The 20,331-nt window shown below is 45.8% G+C and overlaps 1 protein-coding gene across 1 annotated transcript in view; it reads right to left on the minus strand.

Annotated features, from left to right (window-relative positions):
• The window catches only part of MTUS2 (microtubule associated scaffold protein 2), a 957,846-nt gene that overhangs the window by 41,385 nt on the left and 896,130 nt on the right, over nt 1–20,331 (minus strand). The window contains exon 10 of the mRNA XM_069759018.1: nt 6,999–7,104. Coding sequence (XP_069615119.1) covers nt 6,999–7,104 — 106 coding nt within the window. The remainder of the gene's footprint in view (nt 1–6,998; nt 7,105–20,331) is intronic.

Here is a 20,331-nt window from a genome sequence, read left to right on the forward strand (position 1 = left end):
ACTATGTATCCAAGGTACTTAGCCTCTTCTTTACCCAATGCACACTTCTTCGGGTTTATTGTAAATCCGGCCTCTCTTATAGCATCAAACACCGCTTGGACTTTCTCCAGATGACTCTCCCAGACCGGGCTAAAGATGACGATATCATCTAGGTACGCAGCAGCGTATGCCTTGTGGGGTGCAAGGACTCTATCCATAGCCCTTTGGAAAGTGGCCGGAGCTCCCTGTAGGCCAAATGGCATCCGGACATACTGGAAGCATCCATCTGGTGTAGAAAACGCCGTCTTCTCCTTGGCTTCCTGTGCCATGGGGATCTGCCAATACCCCTTCGTCAAATCCAAGGTGGTTATGTACCTGGCGGGCCCAAGCCTTTCGATGAGCTCATCAACGCGGGGCATGGGATATGCGTCGAACTTGGAGACCTCATTCAACTTCCGATAGTCGTTGCAAAATCTCCACTCCCCATCAGGTTTTGGGACCAGGACAATTGGGCTCGACCAACCGCTCTTGGATTCCTCAATGACTCCAAGCTTCAACATACGCTCCACTTCCTTGGAGACTATTTCTCGACGGGCCTCAGGAATTCTATAGGGCTTCACGTTCACGCGCACATGGGGCTCTGTCAGGACCTCATGCTCTATGACCTTCGTGTACCCAGGCAACTCGGAAAACAGGTCCCTGTTTTTCTGGAGTAACTCCCGGCATTGCTGTTTCTGGGACTCCGATAGCGTCTCCGCTATAGTAACCGCTCCAATCTCATCTTCTGGGTTGCTTAACAACGATGGAGTTACTGTCGGCTCTCTATCTTGCCACGGCTTGATAAGGTTGACATGGTATACTTGGAATGGTTTCCGTCTTCCTGGTTGGTGAATTTTATAGTTTACTTCACCAAGTTTCTCGATGACCTCATATGGCCCTTGCCATTTGGCCAAGAACTTACTTTCCACCGTCGGAACCAACACAAGAACTCGGTCTCCCGGATTGAACTGCCTCACTCTTGCAGACCGGTTGTAGATCCTGGCCTGAGCTTCTTGTGCCTGGAGGAGGTGCTCTTTCACGATAGGCATCACCTTTGCAATCCTCTGCTGCATCAGGGCCACATGCTCAATGACGCTTCTGTGGGGCGTGACTTCGGCTTCCCAGGTTTCCTTGGCTATATCCAGGAGTCCTTGCGGATGTCGGCCATATAGAAGCTCAAATGGTGAGAACCCTGTGGAGGCCTGTGGAACTTCACGAATGGAAAACATCAGATAGGGTAAGAGACAATCCCAGTCTCTACCGTCTTTCTCAATAGCTTTTATCAGCATGCTCTTCAGAGTCTTGTTAAATCTCTCAACAAGGCCATCTGACTGGGGATGGTACACCGAGGTCCTCAACTGGGAGATTTTCAGGGCTTTGCATAACTCCCTCATCACCTTGCTCATGAAAGGTGTACCCTGGTCAGTCAGGATCTCCTTCGGCAGACCTGTCCGGGAAAAGACATGGACCAACTCGCGGGCTATGCTCTTTGAGGAAGAATTTCTCAAGGGAATTGCCTCAGGATAGCGTGTGGCATAGTCCAGGATGACTAATATATACTGATGGCCCCGAGCTGATTTAACTAAGGGACCGACCAAGTCCATGGCAATTCTCTCGAACGGTACCTCAATAATGGGCAGTGGCACAAGGGGGTTCCGGAAATGAGGAGTGGGAGCAGTTAGCTGACATGTAGGGCAGGACCTGCAATAGTTCACTATTTCCCGGTGACACCCAGGCCAATAGAACCTCTGCACAACCCGTTCCTGCGTTTTTTCCACCCCTAGGTGTCCACCCAAGATGTGTGAATGGGCCATGTCCAACACCTTCCGTCTATACGGACCCGGCACTACCAACTGCTCTACCAACTCCTCCCTTATTTTCGTGACTCGGTACAACAACTCCCCACTCATCAGAAAATGGGGAAATCTTGTGTCTGCCCCCGGCTCCTGTACCACCCCGTCAATAACTGTGACATTATTAAAGGCTTCCCTCAGAGTGGGGTCCCTATGTTGGGCAGTCCCAAAATTTTCACCGGATACCTCTAACTCCAGAATGTCAGATGCAGGGGACACTTCCTCCTCATCTCCAACCAGGACACAAAAAGGAAACCTGTCTGACTCTGGGTGTGGCGACACCTTTCCAGGGTTCATTGGTTCCCTACTCTTGCTAGGCAGCCCAGAACCTTTCCCCCACAAATCCCAAAACAAACAGAAATCCCGGCCAATAATTATAGGGTGCAACAAGTCCTGAACGACGCCGACTATGTGGGACTCAGTGCCACATGCCGTTTCAATGTCCACCCTGGCCATAGGGTAGTCCTTTGCATCACCATGTATGCATCGCACTCCGACCTTCTTTCCTGGGAGCAGGTGGAGAGGAAAAGTGGCCCTCACCAGGGTCACTAGGCTCCCCGAGTCTAACAGTGCCATTACTGCTCGACCGTTCACCTTTACGGGACACGCTTGAGGTCCCTCGTTGGATGGAGAGTTCACACTACAGGCTGGATACGCATAGTATGAACAACGGCGTCCCATGCTGCAGTCCATCTGCTCAGTGGTCTGGGAACAACGGGCAGCTATATGTCCCGGCCCGTGGCACCTCCAACAAATAATATCACCCGTAGGGACCTTGGGCACCACCTCCCCCGCCCTTTGTGACCTTGGACGCACCACCCCTTTTTGGGACTCAGCTCCCTTCTGGGACCCCCAGTACGGCATGGGCTGCCTCCCGAAGGAGCCTTCCAACCCTTGGTATCTCTCAACCAGTCCGATCAGCTCGTCGGCATTCTGGGGATCACCCTGGGCAACCCAAGACTGTATAGGCCTTGGGAGGGAATGGACAAACCGATCCATCATCACCCGTTCTACCATCTGTGCAGGTGTAGATGACTCTGGCTGCAGCCATTTCTGGACCAGGTGCAACAGATCAAACATTTGGGAGCGAGGTGGTTTGTCCCGGTGATAGGCCCAGCAGTGAACTCGCTTTGCCCTGACAGTCAGTGTCACCCCCAAACGTGCGAGAATCTCAGCTTTCAATTTGTGATACTCCTTGGCATCCTGCAAGGTCAAATCATAGTACGCCTTCTGGGGTTCTCCCGTCAGGTATGGCGCCAGTACCTCTGCCCACTGCTCTGGCGGAAGTTTTTCCCGCTCAGCGACCCTCTCAAACACCGTCAGGAAGGCCTCAACATCATCCCCGGGAGTCATTTTTTGCAACGCGCGTCTTACCGTCTTCCGAACGTGGGTGTCATCAGCCAGACCTGGGGTTGGGGCGCTCGTCTTGCCCTGGATGGCGGTTGCCAGAAGCTGCATCTGCTGCCGTTGCTCCTGCTGGCTCTGTTGTATCTGCTGCCGTTGCTCCTGCTGGCTCTGTTGTATCTGCTGCTGGTTCTGTTGAATCTGCTGCATCAACAGCCTGTTGCTCTCTTGCTGCGACTGGAGCAAGTGTTTCAGCAGGTCCTCCATTTTCTCCGGCAAAGCTTGCTGGCTTACCACAGACTTGACCCAGGACATCCAATAACAGACTCTTCGTCTCCGCTGGGAACGCTGCCCGCACGTCTACCACCAATTGTAGGGATTTCACTCACTCGGGTGCGACGTCTGAGACTCAGGAGGCACGTTTCTTGAAAAGTTCATAGGGTTTATTGCATCATAAACCACGTGGCGAAATAACAGAAAACAAATAGCCTTTGGCTCAGGAAAAGAAAAACAAATGTCCAGTCCTTCCGGCTCAGTCCTGGAGCCTTGACATACACAGGAGGGTTTCACCTCCTCACATATCTATCTGTGTTAAGCATTAGGCTTTCTTTTATATGTCTAACCACACCCAGAACCCATCACATGACCAGACATGTGGTTGTGACATCACCACAGGTCCTGAAACACATATAGGTAGCTATGGTTACATCACAGCAGCAAGCCATCTATAAGACACATATCTCCCATCGATTAGACATCCTTTAGCCACGCTACAGCGTTCATAGGGGTTGGATGAAATACTGAAGCATCTTCTGTCAAGTGATGAAGACTGATTTCCATGTATAATAAATTATCTTCACTGACTGTTGAGATTCATTGTGGCTAACAGCATATTCAAACACAATTAACGTCAAGGCTGCGAGGAGGATGGTGACAACCATTATAAAGCAGTTATGTGGTGGTCACTTTCTGCTATTACCAGGAATCATGCACTCTGGTCACCTGCACAGGTCCACCTCCTTACTGCATGATTTGAAAGCACTGTCTACACCGACTCCTCTATAATGTACACCTCTTGGAAACATCTAAATTATGAATTATTCATTCAAACCCTTTAGGGGAAAAAAGGTCAAAATTACATGTAGAGACAAATAGGCATTACTCTCATCTGTACTGTTTCTTAAAGAAGTTCTCCCAAGAACCCTTTTCCCCTATTAACATGCATATATGTACAGTGGGTACAGAAAGTATTCACACCCCTTTACATTTTTCACTCTTTGTTTCATTGCAGCCATTTGGTAAATTCAAAAAAGTTCATTTTTTTTCTCATTAATGTACACTCTGCACCCCATCTTGACTGAAAAAAAACAGAATTGTAGTAATTTTTACAAATGTATTAAAAAAGAAAAACTGAAATATCACATGGTCATAAGTATTCAGACCCTTTGCTCAATATTAAGTAGAAGCGAAGCACCCTTTTGAGCTAGTACAGCCATGAGTCTTCTTGGGAATGATAGTTTTTCGCACCTGGATTTGGGGATCCTCTGCCATTCTTCCTTGCAGATCCTCTACAGTTCCGTCTGGTTGGATGTTGAACGTTGGTGGACAGCCATTTTCAGGTCTCTCCAGAGATGCTCCATTGGGTTTAGGTCAGGGCTCTGGCTGGGCCAGTCAAGAATGGTCACAGAGTTGTTCTGGAGCCACTCCTTTGTTATTTTAGCTGTGTGCTTAGGGTCATTGTCTTGTTGGAAGGTGAACCTTTGGCCAAGTCTTAAGTCCAGAGCACTCTGGAAGAGGTTTTTATCCCCGATATCTCTGTACTTGGCCGCATTCATGTTTCCTTCAATGACAACCAGTCATTCTTTCCCTGCATCTGAAAAACACCCCATACCATGATGCTGCCACCACCATGTTTCACTGTTGGGATTGTATTGGACAGGTGGTGAGCAGTGCCTGGTTTTCTCCACACATACTGCTTAGAATTATCACCAAAAAGGTCTATCTTCGTCTCATCAGATCAGAGAATCTTATTTCTCATAGTCTGGGAGTCCTTCATGTGTTTTTTAGCAAACTCTATGTGGGCTTTCATATGTCTTGCACTGAGGAGAGTCTTCCGTAGGGCCGCTCTGCCATAAAGGCCCGACTGGTGAAGGTCTGCAGTGATAGTTTATTTTGTGGAACTTTCTCCCATCTTCCTACTGCATCTCTGGAGCTCAGCCACTGTGATCTTGGGGTTCTTCTTTACCTCTCTCACCAAGGCTCTTCTCCCACGATTGCTCAGTTTGGCTGGATGGCCAGGTCTAGTAAGACTTCTGGTGTTCCCAAACTTCTTCCATTTAAGGATTATGGAGGCCACTGTGCTCTTAGGAACATTGAGTACTGCAGAAATTCTGTTGTAACCTTGGCCAGATCTGTGCCTTGCCACAATTCTGTCTCTGAGCTCCTTGGCCAATTCATTTGACCTCATGATTCTCATTTGGTCTGACATGCACTGTGAGCTGTGATGTCTTATATAGACAGGTGTGTGCCTTTCCAAATCAAGTCCTATCAGTTTAATTAAACATAGCTGGACTCCAATGAAGGAGTTGAACAATCTCAAGGAGGATCACAAGGAAATGGACAGAATGTGACTTAAATATGAGTGTCTGAGAAAAGGGTCTGAAAACTTATAACCATGTGATATTTCAGTTTTGCTTTTTTATTAAATTTCATCTTTTTTTGCACTTTTTATCATCTTTTTGCAGGGTGCGGCAGGGCCCTTTTATTTTGTTCCTTGTGTGTTGCATATATATATAATGCTGGACGGCCCGCCTGCTAATACTATGGGCGTGATCAATAGGTTGCCCAGACACTGTGCATCACATTTATCTGTGTGAATAGTGTCTTATGCAAGCCTTACCAGTGTGCATTTTTGCTACTGGGCAGCCAACCCCTCTAATGTTTGGGCGAGTGGGTGGTTGCTCTCATCAGTAGCTTGCACCTGTGCTGCTTTAGCATTTATTATCGGGGGCCTGCTGCACCCTGCGAGTGCATTTGTCATTTGACAAGGTTTTGGTGAGTCTGCTCTTAAGGTTGTGTGTTTATTTTTTTGAGTTTTTCTATGTTAGCTGTTTTTGATATTAGAGTAGGACTTGCAAGTTTTTTATTAAATTTGCAAAAATGTCTACATTTCTGTTTATTTTCAGTCAAGATGGGGTGCAGAGTGTACATTAATTAATAATTACATGAATTTACCAAATGACTGCAATGAAACAAAGAGTGAAAAATTGAAAGGGGCCTGAATACTTTCCGTACCCACTGTATATGTAGTGTAGTGTCAGTGTATTAATATCTTCACCTATTGCAGCTCTGGCCGGTGACCAGCACCTTTCTGCTCCTCTTCTCAGTGACATCACTGCTGTTCAGACTCTTTGGGTCAAATTGAGTGCAGTGGCTTTTACAATGTTAATTCATAGAGAGTCAGAATGAGACTCCATAGTCTTAAATGTAAAAGATATGACATGCACAAAGCATAAGAGTGATCCAGAGACTCTGAAGAGCGATGACGTAACTGAGAAGAGGAGCAGAACAGCAATGGATCCCGGAGAAAGCGGAGGATATTAAAACTACAGTTCTTTTACAGATTTAGTGCAAAAACCATCATGAGGGGGCTTCTGTAAGACCACTCTTTACTTTGGTTAATAAAAGAGGAACCTCCATGTGTTCATACAGAATTCCCCAGTAGGATATATAAATATATAAGTTAGAAGGTCTATTTAATAGTATATTAAAAAAAAGTTTTACTGTGAACTCTTCTCTCATGATCTTCATGGATTGCAGAGATGGAGGTTGAATGACTGGTCTTAATCTCTAACAGTGCAGCTTCATGCGTCGCGGCCATGTTTTCAATCTGTTAGAAATAAGAACATATTTCAACTGAGTTCTAGATATAAAAGAGGAAGAATTTGCCCTTTAAGATTAAGGCATTTACAGGACAAGGAAATGCAGGCAATAAAGAACAAAAATACAAAGATCACAACACAACTGACTAAGAAAAATGTCAGATCATTATTAAAAGTTTATTCTCAAAACAGCTTGTTATACCATATCGACAGAATAGGGATACCATGCTGATCGTGGCGAGATTGACTGCTGGAACCCCCAGCAATCCCAAGAATGGGCTCTGTAGTGTCCAGACTTGAATGGAGCAGCGGTGTGCACATTTCACTGTCATAGCTAGAGTAGAGCGAATTTTTCAAAATTCGGTTCCGATTATGATCGGCGGCAAATATTGTTTCTGCAATATTCGCCAATACAGCCGAATGTCACTGGAGTTAATGGGAGTAGAAATTACCAAATATTTTCGGAATCGGTCATCAAACATAAATTCGGCACGAAGAAGGTACCAATATGCCACGAATATGGCAAATTCAGATTCGGCGACAGATTCTGAACATATTCGCTCAACTCTAGTCAAAGCCTCTTTTCCCTGATGACCCCGCAAGGTGAAACATGTTGGGGAGGCTAATAGCTGATTAATTTTATTTTAACAGATTTTGAACTGAGTCTGTTGATAAGTAGACTGTAAGGATGCTGGCAATAAGCAACATGCGTGATATGCTGACTTTGTGAATTAAGGTGGTTTCGGTACAGCCATTGACAATGAGCCTTTTGATCCTGTAGAACAGATACAACTAACAAGATATGTATTGGTATGCTGGTCTAATTACTCTGGGAGATATCAGCACAGCCATAATGAGCCTGCCGACCCCACAGAGCTGGCTTAACTGACTATGAATAATTGCAGCCACATTAGAAATCCACTCTCTCTTGCCTACCAGCAACACAGTAGTGAAGGCAATAGGAAGCTATACGTTTGATTAATTTGTCTATCTGATACTGTACCTTGCTGCCAAAGATAGATACTACAGTTGTGCTCAAAATCGTTTACATACCTTGACAGAATTTTAGCTTTCTTTGCCTTTTTTCAGAGAATATGAATGATAACACCAAAACTTTTTCTCCACTCATGGTTAGTGGTTGGGTGAAGCCATTTATTGTCAAACGACTGTTTTTTCTATTTTAAAATCATAATGACAGCCCAAAACCTCCAAATGACCCTGATCAAAAGTTTACATACCCTGGTGATTTTCGCCTGATGCACAGAAGTTGACACAAATGGGTTTGAATGGCTACTAAAGGTAACATCCTCATCTGTGACCTGTTTGCTTGTAATCAGTGTGTGTGCATAAAAGCTGAGTGAGTTTCTGGGATCTAGACAGACTCTTGCACCTTTCATCCAGCCACTGATGTTTCTGGATTGTGAGTCATGGGGAAAGCAAAAGAACTGTCAATGGATCTATGGGAAAAGGTAGTTGAACTGTATAAAATAGGAAAGGGATATAAAAAGATATCCAAGGAATTGATAATGCCAGTCAGCAGCGTTCAAACTGGGATTAACAAATGGAAAATCAGGGGCTCTGTAAAAACAAAACCACTGTCAGGTAGACTAACAAAAATGTCATCCACAACTGCCAGGAAAATTGTTTGGGATGCAAAGAAACCCCACAAATAACATCAACTGAAATACAGGATGCTCTGAAAACTAGCAGTGTGGCTGTTTCAAGATGCACAATAAGGAGGTACTTGAAGAAAAATGGGCTGCATGGTCGAGTCACCAGAAGAAAGCCATTACTGCGCAAATTCCACAAAGTATCTCGCCTACAATACACAAAACAGAACACAGAATAGCCTCAAAACTTCTGGAACAAGATAATTTGGAGTGGTGAGACCAAAACTGAACTTTTTGGCCACAACCATAAACGTTACATTTGGAGAGAGATCAACAAGGCCTATGATGAAAGGAACACCATTCCTAATGTAAAGCATGGAGGTGGATCGCTGATGTTTTGGGGATGTGTGAGCTACAAAGGCACAGGAAACTTGGTCAAAGTTGAAGGAAAGATGAATGCAGCACGTTATCAGGAAATACTGGAGGCAAATTTGCACTCATCAGCCCGGAAGCTGTGCATGGGACGTACCTGGACGTTCCATCATGACAACGATCCAAAGCACAAGGCCAAGTCGACCTGTCATTGACTACAACAGAACAAAGTGAAGGTTCTGGAGTGGCCATCTCAGTTTCCTGATCTCAATATCATTGAGCCACTCTGGGGAGATCTCAAGTGCGCAGTTCATGCTAGACAGCCCAGGAATTTACAGGAACTGGAGGCTTTTTGCCAACAAGAGTGGGCAGCTTTACCATCAGAGAAAATAAAGAACCTCATCCACAACTGCCACAAAAGACTTCAAGCTGTCATTGATGTTAGATGGGGCAATACACGGCATTAAGAAATGGAGTATGTGAACTTTTGATCACAGTCATTTGGATGTTTTGGGTTGTCATTATGATTTAAAAAGAGAAAACACAGTAGTTTGACAATAAATGGCTTCACCCAATCACTAACTAATACAATTAATAATAATAATAATCTTTTATTTATATAGCGCCAACATATTCCGCAGTGCTTTATAGACATTATCAACACTGTCCCCGATGGGGCTCACAATCTAGATTCCCTATGTCTTTGGAGTATGGGAGGAAACCGGAGTACCCGGAGGAAACCCACACAAACACGGGAAGAACATACAATTACACAGTATACAGTGTGAGGTTCATTATACAGTGTGGATTCTACGGTGGGGGCTTCTGGGGGGTCATTATGCTGTGTTTTGGGGGAGCAGTGGAGACATCAAACTATGTATAGAGGATCTGTGGGGGTATCATACTGTATGTAGAGAAGGTGATCTGTTGTGAATTCTGTGGCTGAATTCACTCCTGTGGTCACAAGTGGTACTGCAGCTTCTGAGCTTCCTCCCTCAGGTGTTCTGGTGAGCTCGTTAACTGCTTCATTACTTAACTCCGCCTGATGCTGCTATCCTTGCTCCTTGTCAATGTTTCAGTGTTGGATCTGAGCTTCTCCTGATTGTTCCTGTGACCTGCTGCTCTGTATAGCTAAGTGCTTTTTGCTTTTTTGGTGCTTTTTTTCTGTCCAGCTTGTCTTTTGTTTTGCTGGAAGCTCTGAGACACAAAGGGTGTACCGCCGTGCCGTTAGTTCGGCACGGTGGGTTTTTTTTGCCCCCTTTGCGTGGTTTTGCTTTAGGGTTTTTTGTAGACTGCAAAGTTCGCTTTACTGTCCTCGCTCTGTCCTAGAATATCGGGCCCCACTTTGCTGAATCTATTTCATCCCTACGTTTTGTCTTTTCATCTTACTCACAGTCATTATATGTGGGGGGCTGCCTTTTCCTTTGGGGAATTTCTCTGGGGCAAGTCAGGCCTATTTTTCTATCTTCAGGCTAGCTAGTTTCTTAGGCTGTGCCGAGTTGCCTAGGTAGTTGTTAGGCGCAATCCACAGCCGCTTTTAGTTGTGTTTAGGATAGGATCAGGTGTGCAGTCTACAGAGTTTCCACGTCTCAGAGCTCGTTTTTGTATTTTTGGGTATTTGTCAGATCACTGTGTGCGCTCTGATCGCTAAGCACACTGTGTTTCTGGATTGCCTTCATAACACCTGTCATTAGCAAACATAACAGTACAAGGAGCCAAACTAATGATTCTCAATAGAGGGAAAGAAAAAGTTCTGACATCATTTTTTTTTTTTCTGCTCTGTGTTCACTTTTTTTTTTCCCCCTAGACATTTGGGTGATTCTGGACACAGGTGTGGACATGGATATTCAGGGTCTGTGCTCTTCAATGGATAATCTCATTATAAATGTACAAAAAATTCAAGATACTATTGATCAGAAATCTATGTTAGAACCAATAATTCCTATTCCTGATTTGTTTTTTGGAGATAGAACTAAGTTTCTAAGTTTCAAAAATAATTGTAAGCTATTTCTGGCCTTGAAACCTCATTCTTCTGGTAATCCTATTCAACAGGTTTTGATTATTATTTCTTTTTTGTGCGGCGACCCTCAAGACTGGGCATTTTCTCTTGCGCCAGGAGACCCTGCATTGAGTAGTGTCGATGCGTTTTTCCTGGCGCTCGGATTGCTGTACGATGAGCCTAATTCAGTGGATCAGGCTGAGAAAAATTTGCTGGCTTTGTGCCAGGGTCAGGATGATATAGAAGTATATTGTCAGAAATTTAGGAAATGGTCAGTACTCACTCAGTGGAATGAATCTGCGCTGGCAGCTTTGTTCAGAAAGGGTCTCTCTGAGGCTCTTAAGGATGTCATGGTGGGATTTCCTATGCCTGCTGGTTTGAATGAGTCTTTGTCTTTGGCCATTCAGATCGGTCGACGCTTGCGCGAGCGTAAATCTGTGCACCATTTGGCGGTACTGCCTGAGGTTAAACCTGAGCCTATGCAGTGCGATAGGACTATGACTAGAGTTGAACGGCAGGAATACAGACGTCTGAATGGTCTGTGTTTCTACTGTGGTGATTCCACTCATGCTATTTCTGATTGTCCTAAGCGCACTAAGCGGTCCGCTAGGTCTGCCGTCATTGGTACTGTACAGTCCAAATTCCTTCTGTCCATTACTTTGATATGCTCTTTGTCGTCGTTTTCTGTCATGGCGTTTGTGGATTCGGGCGCTGCCCTGAATCTGATGGATTTGGATTATGCTAAACGTTGTGGGTTTTTCTTGGAGCCGTTGCGGTGTCCTATTCCATTGAGAGGAATTGATGCTACACCTTTGGCCAAGAATAAACCTCAATACTGGGCCCAGCTGACCATGTGCATGGCTCCTGCACATCAGGAAGTTATTCGCTTTCTGGTGTTGCATAATCTGCATGATGTGGTCGTGTTGGGGTTGCCATGGCTACAAACCCATAATCCAGTATTGGATTGGAATTCCATTTCGGTATCCAGCTGGGGTTGTCAGGGGGTACATGGTGATGTTCCATTTTTGTCGATTTCGTCATCCACCCCTTCTGAGGTCCCAGAGTTCTTGTCTGATTATCAGGATGTATTTGAAGAGCCCAAGTCCGATGCTCTACCTCCGCATAGGGATTGTGATTGTGCTATCAATTTGATTCCTGGTAGTAAATTCCCTAAAGGTCGATTATTTAATTTATCCGTGCCCGAACACGCCGCTATGCGCAGTTATGTGAAGGAATCCCTGGAGAAGGGACATATTCGCCCATCGTCATCACCACTGGGAGCAGGGTTCTTCTTTGTAGCCAAGAAGGATGGTTCGCTGAGACCGTGTATTGATTACCGCCTTCTTAATAAGATCACTGTTAAATTTCAGTATCCCTTGCCATTGTTATCTGACTTGTTTGCTCGGATTAAAGGGGCTAGTTGGTTCACTAAGATAGATCTTCGTGGTGCGTATAATCTGGTGAGAATCAGGCAAGGAGATGAATGGAAAACTGCATTCAATACGCCCGAGGGTCATTTTGAGTATCTAGTGATGCCGTTCGGACTTGCCAATGCTCCATCTGTGTTTCAGTCTTTTATGCATGACATCTTCCGTGAGAATCTGGATAAATTCCTGATTGTTTACTTGGATGACATTTTGATCTTCTCAGATGATTGGGAGTCTCATGTGAAGCAGGTCAGAATGGTTTTTCAGGTCCTGCGTGCTAACTCTTTGTTTGTGAAGGGATCAAAGTGTCTCTTCGGTGTGCAGAAAGTTTCATTTTTGGGGTTCATCTTTACCCCTTCTACTATCGAGATGGATCCAGTTAAGGTCCAAGCCATCCAGGATTGGATTCAGCCGACATCTCTGAAAAATCTGCAAAAGTTCCTGGGCTTTGCTAATTTTTATCGTCGCTTCATCTGTAATTTTTCTAGCATTGCCAAACCATTGACCGATTTGACCAAGAAGGGTGCTGATTTGGTTAATTGGTCTTCTGCTGCTGTGGAAGCTTTTCAGGAGTTGAAGCGTCGTTTTTGTTCTGCCCCTGTGTTGTGTCAGCCAGATGTTTCTCTTCCGTTCCAGGTCGAGGTTGATGCTTCTGAGATTGGAGCAGGGGCGGTTTTGTCACAGAGAGGTTCTGATTGCTCAGTGATGAAACCATGTGCTTTCTTTTCCAGGAAGTTTTCACCCGCTGAGCGTAATTATGATGTGGGCAATCGAGAGTTGCTGGCAATGAAGTGGGCATTCGAGGAGTGGCGTCATTGGCTTGAAGGAGCTAAGCATCGCGTGGTGGTATTGACTGATCATAAGAACTTGACTTATCTCGAGTCTGCCAAGCGCTTGAATCCTAGACAGGCCCGTTGGTCGTTATTTTTTGCCCGCTTCGACTTTGTGATTTCGTACCTTCCGGGCTCTAAAAATGTGAAGGCGGATGCTCTGTCTAGGAGTTTTGTGCCCGACTCTCCGGGTTTATCTGAGCCAGCGGGTATCCTCAAGGAAGGAGTCATTGTGTCTGCCATCTCCCCTGATTTGCGGCGGGTGCTGCAAAAATTTCAGGCGAATAAACCTGATCGTTGTCCAGCAGAGAAACTGTTCGTCCCTGATAGGTGGACTAATAAACTTATCTCTGAACTTCATTGTTCGGTGTTGGCTGGTCATCCTGGAATCTTTGGTACCAGAGAGTTAGTGGCTAGATCCTTCTGGTGGCCATCTCTGTCATGGGATGTACGTACTTTTGTGCAGTCCTGTGGGATTTGTGCTAGGGCTAAGCCCTGCTGTTCTCGTGCCAGTGGGTTGCTTTTGCCCTTGCCGGTCCCAAAGAGGCCTTGGACACATATTTCGATGGATTTCATTTCTGACCTTCCCGTTTCTCAAAAGATGTCAGTCATTTGGGTGGTCTGTGATCGCTTTTCTAAAATGGTCCATCTGGTGCCCTTGGCTAAATTGCCTTCCTCCTCTGATTTGGTACCTTTGTTCTTTCAGCATGTGGTTCGGTTGCATGGCATTCCTGAGAATATTGTTTCTGACAGAGGTTCCCAGTTTGTTTCAAGGTTTTGGCGAGCCTTTTGTGGTAGGATGGGCATTGACCTATCCTTTTCCTCGGCTTTCCATCCTCAGACTAATGGCCAGACCGAACGAACCAATCAGACCTTGGAAACATATCTGAGATGTTTTGTTTCTGCAGACCAGGATGATTGGGTGTCCTTTTTGCCGTTGGCTGAGTTCGCCCTTAATAATCGGGCCAGCTCGGCTACCTTGGTTTCTCCATTTTTTTGCAATTCTGGGTTCCATCCTCGTTTCTCTTCAGGACAGGTTGAGTCTTCGGACTGTCCTGGTGTGGATTCTGTGGTGGATAGGTTGCAGCAGATCTGGACTCAGGTAGTGGACAATTTGATCTTGTCCCAGGAGAAAGCTCAACTTTTCACTAATCGCAGACGCCGTGTGGGTCCCCGACTTCGTGTTGGGGATCTGGTTTGGTTATCTTCTCATCATATTCCTATGAAGGTTTCCTCTCCTAAATTTAAACCTCGTTTTATTGGTCCGTATAGGATTTCTGAGGTTCTCAATCCTGTGTCTTTTCGTTTGACCCTCCCAGACTCCTTTTCCATACATAATGTATTCCATAGGTCGTTGTTGCGGAGATACGTGGCACCTATGGTTCCATCTGTTGAGCCTCCTGCCCCGGTTTTGGTGGAGGGGGAATTGGAGTATATTGTGGAGAAGATTTTGGATTCTCGTGTTTCTAGACGGAAACTCCAGTATCTGGTTAAATGGAAGGGTTATGCTCAGGAAGATAATTCCTGGGTTTTTGCCTCTGATGTTCATGCTTCCGATCTTGTTCGTGCCTTTCATGCGGCTCATCCTGGTCGGCCTGGGGGCTCTGGTGAGGGTTCGGTGACCCCTCCTCAAGGGGGGGGTACTGTTGTGAATTCTGTGGCTGAATTCACTCCTGTGGTCACAAGTGGTACTGCAGCTTCTGAGCTTCCTCCCTCAGGTGTTCTGGTGAGCTCGTTAACTGCTTCATTACTTAACTCCGCCTGATGCTGCTATCCTTGCTCCTTGTCAATGTTTCAGTGTTGGATCTGAGCTTCTCCTGATTGTTCCTGTGACCTGCTGCTCTGTATAGCTAAGTGCTTTTTGCTTTTTTGGTGCTTTTTTTCTGTCCAGCTTGTCTTTTGTTTTGCTGGAAGCTCTGAGACACAAAGGGTGTACCGCCGTGCCATTAGTTCGGCACGGTGGGTTTTTTTTGCCCCCTTTGCGTGGTTTTGCTTTAGGGTTTTTTGTAGACTGCAAAGTTCGCTTTACTGTCCTCGCTCTGTCCTAGAATATCGGGCCCCACTTTGCTGAATCTATTTCATCCCTACGTTTTGTCTTTTCATCTTACTCACAGTCATTATATGTGGGGGGCTGCCTTTTCCTTTGGGGAATTTCTCTGGGGCAAGTCAGGCCTATTTTTCTATCTTCAGGCTAGCAAGTTTCTTAGGCTGTGCCGAGTTGCCTAGGTAGTTGTTAGGCGCAATCCACAGCCGCTTTTAGTTGTGTTTAGGATAGGATCAGGTGTGCAGTCTACAGAGTTTCCACGTCTCAGAGCTCGTTTTTGTATTTTTGGGTATTTGTCAGATCACTGTGTGCGCTCTGATCGCTAAGCACACTGTGTTTCTGGATTGCCTTCATAACACCTGTCATTAGCAAACATAACAGTGATCATGGGGGGACTCAGTGGACACTAATAAATGTTAAGTGGGCACTTAAGAAGCATTATTGTTATTGGGGCACTCAGTATTGTGGCCGTCAAAGGGGCAAAATGTGAACACTTTTCTAGGGCACATGTACAGTGGATTTTTTTCTAGAAAGATATTTTACCATCTAGAGGGCACAACTGAGGCATTATTACTATGTAAGGATGACCGTGGTTGGTATTTTTCTGTGGGGAACTAAGAAGAGCACTATTACTGAGCCAAACAGCAGGTCATAGGGGCAGCAGCTCAATATTGAGATATCAGCAGGATGAGAAGTTAGTACAGGTTGGGAATAGGTGGTGGTGGGGCTGGAAATGTGAGAAGTTAAATGTGTCTTTGTTGAAATCTCTGCAGACGAGTTTTGGCTGAAGAAGATGTCATGTTGGTCTGGGCCAGAAGGAAAAGACGGGAAAAGTGAATGACTCCATCAGAAAGAACATCAGCTGTAAGTCACTATACAGTTAGGTCGATATATATTTGGACATAGACAACATTTTTCTAATTTTGGTTATAGATATTACCACAATGAATTTTAAACAAAACAATTCAGATGCAGTTGAAGTTCAGACTTTCAGCTTTTATTTGAGGGTATCCACATTAAAATTGGATGAAGGGTTTAGGAGTTTCAGCTCCTTAACATGCGCCACCCTGTTTTTAAAGGGACCAAAAGTAATTGGACAATTGACTCCAAGGCTATTTCATGGACAGGTGTGGGCAATCCCTTCATTATGTCATTCTCAATTAAGCAGATAAAAGGCCTGGAGTTGATTTGAGGTGTGGTGCTTGCATTTGGAAGGTTTTGCTGTGAAGTAAACATGAGGTCAGACGAGCTCTCCATGAAGGTGAAACAAGCCATCCTTAAGCTGCGAAAACAGAAAAAACCCATCCGAGAAATTGCTACAATATTAAGAGTGGCAAAATATACAGTTTGGTACATCATGAGAAAGAAAGAAAGCACTGGTGAACTCATCAATGCAAAAAGACCTGGGCGCCCACGGAAGACAACAGTGGTGGATGATCGCAGAATAATCTCCATGGTGAAGAGAAACCCCTTCACAACAGCCAACCAAGTGACCAACACTCTCCAGGAGGTCGGCGTATCAATATCCAGATCAACCATAAAGAGAAGACTGCATGAAAGTAAATACAGAGGGTTCACTGCACGGTGCAAACCACTCATAAGCATCAAGAATAAAAAGGCTAGACTGGACTATGCTAAAAAACATCTAAAAAAGCCAGCACAGTTCTGGAAGAACATTCTTTGGACAGATGAAACCAACATCAACCTCTACCAGAATGATGGAAAGAGAAAAGCATGGCTAAGGCGTGGTACAGCTCTTGATCCAAAGCATACCACATCATCTGTAAAACACGGTGGAGGCAGTGTGATGGCTTGGGCATGCATGGCTGCCAGTGGCACTGGGTCACTAGTGTTTATTGATGATGTGACACAGGACAGAAGCAGCCGAATGAATTCTGAGGTATTCAGAGACATACTGTGTGCTCAGATCCAGCCTAATGCAGCAAAACTGATTGGTCGTCGTTTCATACTACAGATGGACAATGACCCAAAACATAAAGCCAAAGTAAACCAGGAGTTTATTAAAGCAAAGAAGTGGAATATTCTTGAATGGCCAAGTCAGTCACCTGATCTCAACCCAATTGAGCAGCATTTCACTTGTTAAAGACTAAACTTCAGACAGAAAGGCCACAAACAAACAGCAACTGAAAACCACCGCAGTGAAGGCCTGGCAGAGCCTCAAAAAGGAGGAAACACAGCGTCTGGTGATGTCCATGAGTCCAAGACTTGAGGCAGTCATTGCCAACAAAGGGTTTTCAACGAAGTACTAAAAATTAATATTTAATTTAAAATTATTGAATCTGTCCAATTACTTTTGGTCCCTTTCAAAACAGGGTGGCACATGTTAAGGAGCTGAAAGTCCTAAACCCTTCATCCAATTTTCATGTGGATACTGTGACGATCTGACTGCACTCTGATGTAATCTGAGCGCAGTCCTATAGTGACCGTGAGAACGGAAGACTGATACAATCTGACTGCACTCTGATGAAATCTGAGCGCAGTCCAATAGTGACCGAGAGAACGGAAGACTGTGACAATCTGACTGCACTCTGATGAAATCTGAGCGCAGTCCAATAGTGACCGTGAGGATGGAAGAACCGGACAGAGAGTGGACCCTCTGGGTCACGGTACTGATACACCCAGGGACGAGCGAACCCACGATGACAACCCCTATACAGGGATAGTTGGGGAGCAGGCCTGAGGGGAACAATACCGCAACAGCTGGCACCAAGAGGGACGGCTCTGGAAAGGACAGAAGGGACAAACCAAGGTAGACAGGCTGGGAAAACGGAGGGAAGACAGGAGGAGAATGAGCCTGAGAACATGGACCAGACTGGAGCAGAAAAGGATCTGAACCAGACAGGGCCAAACGAAGGTACAAACTGCACACAACAATCAGGCACCTCCATTATGGAGGCGAGGCCTGATATAGCCCAAAGAAGTAACTGATTGGAGGAGACAGGAGCAGGGAGGGTCCGAAATGGTTAACTGGAGGAAGAAGTGCACGCCCGCGTCCTAAGGCGCATGTGTGGAGCAGGTACAGGACGGGAGGGAAGAGGAGCGCGCACCCCACGCCGAAATCCCCGAGCAGCAGGAAGAGGACGCGGGGAACCGGTGCGACACTGAGGGCGGCGAGGAGAAATGGAGAGAGCGGGACTGATAGGAGAAGTGGCCGCAGCGTCAGAGGAGGCCGGTATGACAGTACCCCCCCTCCTAAGACTCCCCCCTCCGAGACTGGCTGTGAATCTTCTCAGAATCCGTGGAGCATTAACGTTCTCCCTAGGCTCCCACGACCTCTCCTCAGGACCAAACCCCTTCCAATCAATAAGATAGAAGACCCTTCCTCTAACCCTCTTCATGGCCAGAATATCCTTTACTTCAAAAACATTGTCATTTGTCAATGCTAAAGGGCTGAGGGGAGTCCATGGGTGCAGGAGAGAATCGATTAAGAATGATTAAGAATGAGAGGTTTCAAGAGCGAGACATGGAAGACGTTAGGGACTCGGAGAGAAGCCGGCAATCTCAATCTATAGGCCACGTTGTTAATACGTCCCAAAATCTCGAAGGGACCGATGTATCGAGGACCCAACTTGTAGGAAGGAATCTTCAAGCGAATGTGTTTAGTCGAAAGCCAGACCTTGTCACCAGGATGAAATGGTGGAAGATCCCTCCTCCTTTTGTCGGCGTGTCTCTTCATCTGGGCTGCAGTCCGAACGAGAGCCTCCTTGGTCTCTCTCCAAATTTGGGAAAATTCAGAAGAAAAGGCGTCTGCTGCAGGCACTCCAGAAGGGGAAGACATAGGAAGAGGTATTCCCGGGTTCAGACCAGAAACCACAAAGAATGGAGATTTAGAAGTTGCCCCAGTAGGATGATTATTATGGGCAAACTCAGCCCAAGGAAGAAGAGTTACCCAGTCATCATGATGAGCGTTGGTAAAATTGCGGAGGTAGGAGGTCAAGACTTGATTTATCCGTTCCACTTGCCCGTTGGTCTGAGGATGATAGGCGGAGGAGAAATCCAGCGAAATGCCCAAGAGCTTACAAAGTGCTCTCCAGAACTTGGAGGTAAATTGGACCCCTCAATCCGACACAATTTGCTGAGGAAGTCCATGTAATCTGAAGATCTGATGGATGAAAATTCTTGCCAATTCTGGAGCCGAGGGTAATCCAGGCAATGGAACGAAATGGGCCATCTTGGAGAACCGATCCACCACCACCAGGATGGTTGTGCATCCAGAGGAACGAGGCAAATCTGTAACGAAATCCATAGCTATTTGTTGCCATGGGGCCTCGGGAATGGGTAACGGATGCAGGAGACCGGAAGGTAGCCCTCTAGGTACTTTGTTTTTAGCACAAGTCGTGCAGGAGGCCACAAAATCCGAAGTATCTTGTCGGAGAGACGGCCACCAATAGTACCGGGAGAGAAGAGCGAGAGTCTTCTTGGTGCCGACATGTCCAGCAACTTTGGAAGAATGTCCCCAATGCAATACCTCTGTTCTCTTGTCACACGGGACAAAAGTTCTGCCAGGGGGAACAGAGAGGAGGTTAGAGGGAGCCACCATGATGATTTTGGCAGGATCAATAATATGTGAAGGACCTTCTTCTGTCTCGGGAGATTGCAAGGATCGGGAAAGTGCATCCGCTTTAGAATTCTTATCTCCGGGTCGAAAATGAAGCTTAAAATCAAAACGAGAAAAGAACAAAGACCATCTGGCCTGTCTGGAATTAAGTCTTTGGGCGGATTGAATGTAAGCCAAGTTTTTGTGGTCTGTGAAAATTTTAAAGGGATGAATGGCCCCTTCCAAGAGATAACGCCACTCCTGTAGAGCCATCTTTATAGCAAGTAATTCTCGATCTCCAATTGAATAATTGCATTCCGCGGGCGAAAATGACTTCGAGAAGAACCCACAAGGAACCAGACGACCGGAGAGAGATCTTTGGGAGAGAGTTGCCC

This window comes from Ranitomeya imitator, chromosome 3 (genome assembly GCF_032444005.1).
Source record: "Ranitomeya imitator isolate aRanImi1 chromosome 3, aRanImi1.pri, whole genome shotgun sequence".
Taxonomy (NCBI): Eukaryota; Metazoa; Chordata; class Amphibia; order Anura; family Dendrobatidae; genus Ranitomeya; species Ranitomeya imitator.